Here is a 9,452-nt window from a genome sequence, read left to right on the forward strand (position 1 = left end):
TCCTCTACCCAGAACAAAAGCGGGTAATCAGTTCCTCTTGACAATCATGTGTGCCACAACCCGTTTTTCTGAAGCCATACCACTTCGAAAAATCACCGCTCCCACCGTAGTTAAGGCTCTACTTAAATTATTTTCAACATTTGGTCTGCCCAGAGTTGTTCAAACCGACCAAGGTAGCAATTTTCAGTCAAAACTGTTCAAGCAGACTTTGCAATCACTTGGTATCAAACACATCCCTTCCAGCCCTTACCATCCCCAGTCATAAGGCGCACTAGAAAGATGGCACCAGACCATAAAGTTGATGATGCGAAAATATTGTCTGGAGACTGACAAGAACTGGGATGACGGACTGCCATTCCTACTGTTTGCAGCTCGTGAAGCAAACCAGGAGTCCCTTGGTTTCAGCCCTGCTGCAGTTTTTATCTGATGTGCAGCCGCAATCAAATGTGCTTGAGTTTGTCACGCAGTGTCGGGAATGTTTGTACCATGCTTGTGCAATAGCCAAGAAGTCTCTGTCAGCAGCCCAAGGGAAAATGAAGCAGCAGTATGACACGAAGGCAGTGCAGCGTTCTTTTAAACCTGGTGATCAGGTACTCATGTTGGTGCCCACCTCTGGTCCATCTCTGTCAGCCCAATTTGCAGGTCCATATGTGGTAGAGAGCAAAGTCAATGGCACAAACTACATTGTTCGCACTCCGGATAGAAGGCGCAAAACACGGCTCTGCCATATAAATATGCCGAAACTGTTTCACTCTAGGGAAGACGATAAAGAGGGCTCCATCTCACTCATTTCTGTGCCCATAAACCATGATGATGGTTTGGTAAAGGGCAGTGAAGGTCAGCAGAGTGTGAACTCAGAGGTTCTTGATGCCTTAGACACGTACCTCTCCTATCTTCCCCATGACGAGAAAGATGACGTGAAAAACCTGATCCAAGCGCACCCTAGTCTGTTTGGGGATGTACCATCTAGAACCCCAGTGTTAAAGCACAACATTGACGTGGGTGATGCGTGCCCTATTAAGCAACACACATACTCAAGAGGGAGTTAATGAAAAAAGAGGTACAGTACCTGCTTGAAAATGGTTTGGCGATACCTAGCCATAGCTCTTGGAGCTCTTCATGTCTGCTGACACCAAAAACGAGGAGAAAGGTTCTCCTCGTTTTTGTACTGATTTTAGGAGGGTAAATGCAGTCACAGTCCCTGACTCATACCCATTGCCTCGCATGGAAGACTGCATAGACAGCATTGGAGCCACCACCTACATAACAAAGCTAGATCTGTTACTGGCAGGTTCCTCTAACTAGCAGAGCCTCTGATATTTCAGCATTTGTTACTCCAGACCATTTCTTGCAGTACACAGTGATGGCGTTTGGTACGCGAAATGCACCAGCCACTTTCCAACGACTTATGAACTCTGTGTTAACGGACATTAACAATTGTAATGTGTATTTGGATGACATTGTGGTATATTCTTCTTGCTGGACTGATCATGTGAGTACTTTGAGGGATGTTTTTGCTCGTTTAACCCAGGCTTCCCTAACCCTGAACCTGGCAAAGTGTGAATTTGCCAAGGCGGTAGTGACATACCTCTGAAAACAAGTAGGACATGGCCAGGTGCGCCCTGTGAATGCAAAGGTGGAGGCCGTACTGAGCTACCCGGTGCCCACCACAAGACGGGAGCTCAGGCGCTTCTTGGGTCTAGTGGGCTACTACAATGTTTCTGCCGGAATTTTTCGACAGTAGTGGCTCCTCTGACTCATCTGTGCAGTCCAAAGGAACCCTTCGTATGGACTGCTGAGTGCCAACATGCATTTGACTGTGCCAAGTCTCTCCTTTGCAGTGCCCCTGTACTGGCTGCTCTGGACTTCAGCAAGGTCTTCGAGCTAGAAGTGGCACTGGGGCAGGACTGCTACAGGATGGAGTTGATGACATCAGTCACCCGGTTTCCTACTTCTCAGCTAAGTTCAAGCCTCATCAACTCAACTATTCCACCATTGAGAAGGAAACCCTGGCCATGTTGCTTGCTTTGCAGCATTTCAACGTGTACGTGGGGTCAACCACCACTCCTGTTATGGTTTATACTGACCATAACCCTCTGGTATTCCTAAAACACATGTACAATCACAACCAAAGATTGATGAGATGGGCGTTGCTTGCTCAGGAGTACAACATAGACATCCAACATCAGAGAGGTATGGACAATGTGGTGGCTGATGCACTGTCAACACACCACAAGATGATGTGGTGAGTCAATGCAACTTGCATCCACTTTTTCTTCACCAAACATGGAAGGGAGACAAAATACAGATACTAATGTGAAAGAATCGATGGGCATTCTTGAGAGCTATACAAGGAAGCTAATGTGTAAGTTGTAATAACTGCAGTTCCTCTAGGTTGCACTTAAGGCTGTAGTTTATGAGGCCCACATTGGCCCTATGTACTAAGAGTCTTAAACTGGACCTCTTCACTTTGTGTGTATGATTCAGGCAGCTTTTAGAGTATTTTAATCAAAAACTCCAAATTAGATTGGTAAGTTAGCTTTGTAATACAAATTTCAGAAAAACAAAATCTATATATGCAACTGACCTAATTTTAGCTCAGTTAGCTGTTTATTACTCTGTTATCTGAGGGATCTCAGATCCATCTACTTTTCTGCACATTTTCTGCAATTAATAGGTAGGGTTTTCATGACACTAAAATTTCAAACACTATACTAATAACCAGTAATATACTCAATACCATTTTCAAGATCACAGTAGATTTAAAAAAAACAAAAAACAAAAACATCACAAAATTAAAAGACAATTTTAAAAATAAAAAGTTAGAATATTACTGGTTCTCATTTTTGCAATCAGTTACAGCACTGTTTATCACCTGTAATTCTGGCACCATATTTTTATTCCTGATCAAAGTGTGCAATTGAGAATGCAGACCACCACTGTTTCTGTAGTTTCTGGTTAACTTTTCTCTTCATCAAATAAGGACTTTACGAGAAACACAGCACTTTTTAGATACAAATAGCAGAATCACCTTGTTAATTTACCACTGCCTGAAGGTGTTGAAAATATTAGTTAGATTTTGTTAAGGGTAAAACTACCTTTAATTAAAGGATCTATTACAGATTTCCTTACCTTTCATATTATAAAGAGTGTCTCTCAGCATTTTAAATATGGCTACATAAAGAGGATCACTGAAGGTTTTGTAGTAGAGATGAAGACCAGGATTCACCTGCAAAGAAAGCAACAGAAATTTACAAATAAAGCGTAACATGAAAAGTAAAGTGAAGAGAAATCTGAGTGGACTTGAGAGGCATACCACTTGAAGTTCTGCCAAGGTGTCATCCAGTGATTTTAAAAACGACTCAGAGACAATCTGTTGAACCTGTTCAAAAGAAGTAATACAATGTTCACCTTGCATGCATGTACAAAACCAAACTCTGAGTGTGGTTACTGCTGACCATGTGAAGGAGTTGTCTGAGCATATCTAGAGGGACGTGAAACTCTCCAGTGCTGCTTCCAGTGAAAAGAGGGGACACAGAGAAGCTGGAGCTTATGGTGGAGAAGTAGTAGTCAGGGTCCACTGCACTGCCATCGGGGAGGTAAGAACCTTAACATAGAGGGAAGAATAAATTATGTACCGTAAAAATGTCTATTCTGTTTGCGGTAAAAAACAAAACAACTTCTGAAAGCATGAAATACTGCACCCAAAAAGAGGTGTCAACCTGATCTGAAATTACCTTCAAAGTACTGTGCAGAGGGATCAGCGGGCGAGTTGGGTGTCAGACCTGCTCTCTCTGGACTGGCCTGAAAACAAAATCAGGATTTCATTTTTTTTTTTTTTTTTTAAATAAACACATGTTGTTAGTTTTGCCTTCTTGCCCGTTTCATTTTATTACCTGCTGTGACACACTGGACACAGAGGAGCCTTTGCGTTTCAGAGAGTCTCCCTGACAAACTGTGAGCAAGGAGCTTGGTAGGATTGAACGAAAGTCATTGAAGGACCGTCGCCGGACAGTATCGCCATCATCATTTGTGGACAGTAAGGGAACAACTGGTCGAGGAAACAGCTTGGATAGTAACGGCTCGTCAGTGTTGCTGTATCGGCCAAATGCTCTTGCAACACCAAGCAAGGTGGGCACAGTGTACCTACATAGGTATTCTGTACAAGAAAAAGAATAATACAAGAATACGTACAAGAATATTGTGGATGTTATTTAGCACTGGAATGATCTATAGCAGCACTTAACGGAAGAACGAGGTCTCTGTTGGTACCTTTGTCATGAGCTTCTGGATTTTTGCAGATATCTTGCAGGACCTGCATGATGTCCATAACTGCTTCCAGGATCTGATAACATAATCATTTAAATAATATTTATTAATATTTAAACCATTTTGATTTTTACTCTTCTGAAGCAACAAATAACTTCCAGGAATTGCCAGCACACATGTTAACCAATTGGGGAATATTTGTTTTCTTCCCTAGCGACCGGTGGTTGTCAAATGGTTGCTGACCAGGCTCTAGGCCTGTGTGAATGAGAGCTTAATGTATTTAAAAATCTGAGTACACATGAGATAAACAGCATCTATACCCATGTATATATAGAGTCATTACCACACACCTGCCCTCGTAAGGTTTCATCACATTGGGCGACATCTGACAACAATGTCACAAGACAAAAGCTGAAATTCTCTGCCACAGGAAGGGTATCTGCAACAAAAATAAAAAATGACTAAACAGCACCTCTAAAATGAAAAGAAATGACAGGATAAAGTACATGTAAGACTGTTACCCACCCCTTCCTTTGCGTTCCGAGCTTTCTTCAATCCACTGAACTTTAGGGAGTCCTTTAAGCAGCCCAAGAAGGTAGGGAACAATAGCATCTTTGTGCTGAAATACATGTATTCCAGAGTATAAGAAAATGAACATCCTTAAATTAATACAAGCACAAAAGTACGACAATGAGGAGAGGAAACGAGGTACGCTATTTACCTGCAGGTTTGACTCGACTAGAAAAATGCCAACTGCAATCACAGCATCTCTCCTTCTTTCATCTAGCTGGAAGATTCCTCTGAAGTCCACTGGACACATGCATTGTAGCTTCTGAACCTGTGGGAGGACAATGTGGGTGGATGAAGAGGAGTTGTAAACATTTCTCAACTTTAGGAAGCTATTAAATATAACAATATTTTAAATATAGAGAAATTTCTTGCCTACTGCCCATACGGAAAAGAAATAGTAAAAACTTATATGTGATTACTCATGGAAGTGGCCACTTTCATGAGTAAATCATATAAGGCTTACATGATTTACTCATGAAAGTGGCCACTTTGGCATTACTTTCATACATTGTTTTAGTAAGTATCCAAAACATACAAGATTCATTATATAATTTTTCAAGGGATCTTATATCTGTTTTCACACTTATATGCTTTTCATACAAGTTTCACACAAGACAGATACAAACTTTATAAGATTTATATATATCTTTTCCATATGGGTGGGTTTAAAACAGGCACTTTGTTGTCCCATTAATGTTAATGATTTTGACTATCTAAATGGGCCTCAGGATTTGAATCCAATTAAAAGTCCAGTTGAAAACCTGCCTGTGGCATTAATTAGCCCCATGATTGAGAGTTCAGTGAGGGATTAACCACCATTTAAACAGAGAGCAGGGCCACTACTTCCTGTTTGTTTTCCATGAGAGGAGAGAGAGGATATTTTAAATGATTAAAGCCCACAAAGGGGATGTTGTGGAGACTTCACATAAAACATTCCACTAAAAACTATTTGATTTCAAAGCCAAAGACCAAATCAATCATCCAGGTAAGATGACTGATTTGCTTATTAAGACTAAATAATATCTCAATAAGCTTGAGACAAAACACTAATAAATGAAAGAGAGGGAAATGAGTATTCAGCAGGTTATTACAAACTGCTGCTGTCTTTTTGGCTTAGACACCATTGAAATTTTTCATTAAATCTGACTTTTGAAAAATGTCAAAGAAAAGATAAGCAGAAATTAGATTAATAGGACATTTCCATTTTACAAACTGATTCTGAAATTAAACAAAAAAACCACAGGACATTCTAACATCCACTGAAAGTAACTCCGTAACTCAGACAACAAGCAAGAAGTATAATAATAATTTATTATTCATTAATATTTTTAATCTTCAGAAAGAGTTAAAAATCCCCACTCAAAGATGGCTTTTAAGTAGAGTCCCTCCTCTACAGACACGGTCTCCAATACCAGATGTAGTTCTTGGCTAAAATTCAGAACAATGACTAATAAATAAATTTTGTTTATCAGACAACCCCTTAAACATCCTACATCTCTAAAGATAATCAATACGATCACATACAGATTTATAGAGCAGGTTACTGCAGACAGAAAAACAGCAAAATAAAGTCCACAAACTGGCACACACTTCTTAAACAATAACACAATGGGCTGACGGGTCATTATATTACTGCAGCCACGGCTCTTTATCAAGGAGTGTACTTCCTGTTTAGCGTTTCCCCCTTCTGATTCTCAGTAAATGTATTTTCTAATCAGTTCAACCTCTGCATTCTTGTAGAATTTTACAATACACTCAGCTGCTTAATCTCTGAACACATATCCTAACGATTCAACTGAGTAACACTGGCTCATCCAGAAGAGAATTGGCTGTACAATTTAGGTTTCTCAACAACATTCAGTGTCACATTTTCAAGACTGATCCACTGTAATAAAACAATTTCAAATCAGTGTTTGTTAAAATCATGCCATTCAAACAAAACCACTTTTTGCTAGTTGGCATCTGCAGTAGGTTTTGGAACTAGATGGACTCGTGTGAAATTGACAACCTTAAGGTCATAATTTGTTCCCTCTTTGTGTACCTCTTGCCTTGTTCCTCTTAATTTGAGAGAACAGGGAAGTTGCCCCTCTTTCCTGTCATGAACAGATTAACCTGTTTGAGGACCTTGTTACCCATCAACTACACTAAAAATATCACCACAGATGACAGCTTTATCCTACTCCAAAAGGGGACTCAGAATCGAGCTAGTACTCCTATAGTGAAACTCCACCTTACCATATATTCTGCTACCTTCTGCCAGCAATATTAACGCTATATTTGTCAGCTAAAACTTCTGCATGTGACTATGGATTAAAATATTACTTCAGCCCTCATCACTGAAATGTTTGGGAACAGGATCAGAATTTATTGGTCTCACAGTTTCTTTCCCTGACATAAGACCTGGACACATTGAATACAAGCAGAAGTGAGAAAAACTGAATACACTTGTTGTGTGAGCCATGTTGGATTTGGTAACATTACACAACATTGGACAATGAACTTAAAGTATGCTGACACTGTATTAGAGCAACTGATATGCCCTAGGCATAGCCAAGTCAGAGTGTGTCTTGATTTTTTGTCAACCATTCATTATCACTGTAGTGTACAACAACAAGGAGGTAAATACTTCATCATTCATCTAAATCATTCTGTCAAAGTCAAATGCTGGATACATATGCTTTTGTTAACTGACTGTAAGCAGTTAAAGAGTTTAATTTTTTTACACCCTCAGCCTCTGGACGACCACTTTGGGTGATAAGGTCATGATGGCACGATATAAAATACACTATTGGAGCTTATTGGAAAGACTAAAGATGTCATTCTAGGTACAGATGCTGAAAATATGCAATAAAACTCTTTCTGAAAGTGCAATTGAAAAAATAACTCATGACACGTCAACAGTTTTAAGCAGATATGAATACAACTGTCACTATAAATTTTGGCTTTCACAAAACTTTGAAAACCACAAGGCTAAAGCTATGATTACCAATTATGAACTTATTAACCTTTCCCATTAAATACGAGAAAACAAAAAACTGATAATGATTTGAGCTAAAGTACAATTTTGTCTTGGTCTTAGTTTACTTAATTATTTACAATATGCTTACTGTACTAAACACACACAGACACACACACTATACAACAGCAAAAAAGATGTTGCTGACCAACAGTGGCTAATATATAATTTATATCTTGATCTGTGTGTCTATTTTGAAGGTAAAGAGTTTAAAAGCAGTCATTTTTACATAACTATCGTTGTGTTTTCCTGCCACAAATAAATAAAAATACACGCTACACAAACAAACAAATACATAAATACATTTCAAAACAAATTCATTTTGAAGTCAGCCAAATAAACAGCTCATTGGAACAGCTCCAAAATATTTAGGTGACTGGACAAATCTTGATTACGTCATACATATTTTATTTCTTTATACATCGTATAAATTACAGATAAGTAACGCTTTTTAACATATTTTCATAACACTTGTATTTATCCCGCACCTCTCCTGACAACATTGACTACACATGTTGGTCCATTCAAAGAATGTTCGGACCACAATGATTAAAGATCTGGTGCCACCATATTTGGTAATGACCCTCAAACTAAAAGTTTAGAATACTGTGTATAACTGTACATACAGCGGGTGTTCGACTGAATCAGGACACAAAAAGGGTTTGCTTTCCTGTGCCAACATGTACGGATGAAGAGTAAGGATCTAATTGTTCACATGAGGGGAAAAGTTGGGTTTTTTTAAAAGGAAAACTACAGGCTAAAAACAGCTAACGTTAGCCGACATTAGCAAGGTACCAGTGATGCTATGTGGCGCCCCTTAATCCTGAAATAACTCTATAATTTATATATTGACAAAACAGTCATGTTTAGAGTCTATTCTGATTCATAACACAGACCACACTGGTAGAAAAGCGGTCTGTGACGGGCCTTACTGTCAGAGACTATTTAGGCTATTAGCTGGTCACCGGTAGGTCGCTAGTCTAACTGAAGCGTTACCTTGTCTATAGGTGCCTGCCGGTGAGCTGCCAGCGACCTTGCCAAAGACAGGACGGTGTTGAAATAAAATCCTCTGCTTCCGCCTCCATTGAGAGACATGTTAACTACCCTTGGAAGAACTACAAACACACAAGCATCTTCTTTCAAGCGTCTCTCAACGAGTAGCTAGTGAATACCAATGACTGTCATTGGGCTGTACTGACAGCTACGGCAGGCGTAAGGTCCAAGAAGGGCAAATCGACAATATGCCAACAAATAATCCATCCATGGGTTCCGTAGGATTTTGGAGCTTATCTCAGCAGTCACAGGGCAAGTGGCCATAATGTATATAACAACATAACAGCATTTTATCACATTCTGTCAATGATAGCTAATGTCTGTTTGGTGACTGTTAGCAAAGAAGATAACATTTGTGCACAGAAAACCACAAATAACCACCAGTACTACACACAACAGTAAGTAATCACAAAAAATTAATATAGTACAACACAAATAGCACTATTATTATTATTAATCCTACACATTCAAAGAATACAATGCTTATTCTGACAAAAAGTTAGGAGAAATTTGGATGATGGCTTGAAAGAAAAAAGACCATACC

The 9,452-nt window shown here is 39.3% G+C and overlaps 1 protein-coding gene across 4 annotated transcripts in view; it reads right to left on the bottom strand.

Moving 5' to 3' along the window:
* The window catches only part of pi4kaa (phosphatidylinositol 4-kinase, catalytic, alpha a), a 43,437-nt gene extending 34,254 nt beyond the window's left edge, over positions 1-9,183 (bottom strand). For 2 of the 4 annotated variants that reach the window (XM_026173034.2, XM_026173033.2), the window contains exons 1-10: positions 8,852-9,183; positions 4,991-5,107; positions 4,795-4,888; positions 4,620-4,708; positions 4,273-4,345; positions 3,897-4,159; positions 3,738-3,804; positions 3,459-3,607; positions 3,317-3,382; positions 3,133-3,229 (exon numbers count right to left, since the gene is read on the bottom strand). In XM_026173034.2, the coding sequence (XP_026028819.2) occupies positions 3,133-3,229; positions 3,317-3,382; positions 3,459-3,607; positions 3,738-3,804; positions 3,897-4,159; positions 4,273-4,345; positions 4,620-4,708; positions 4,795-4,888; positions 4,991-5,107; positions 8,852-8,950 (1,114 nt within the window). In that variant the 5' untranslated portion in view covers positions 8,951-9,183. Of the gene's footprint in view, positions 1-3,132; positions 3,383-3,458; positions 3,608-3,737; positions 3,805-3,896; positions 4,160-4,272; positions 4,346-4,619; positions 4,709-4,794; positions 4,889-4,990; positions 5,108-8,851 lie in introns of all 4 variants that reach the window. The other 2 variants (XM_080303476.1, XM_080303475.1) reach the window with 1 other exon arrangement.
* Between the last annotated feature and the right edge of the window lie 269 nt (positions 9,184-9,452).

The sequence above is a fragment of the Astatotilapia calliptera genome, chromosome 7 (assembly GCF_964374335.1).
Source record: "Astatotilapia calliptera chromosome 7, fAstCal68.1, whole genome shotgun sequence".
NCBI lineage: Eukaryota > Metazoa > Chordata > Actinopteri > Cichliformes > Cichlidae > Astatotilapia > Astatotilapia calliptera.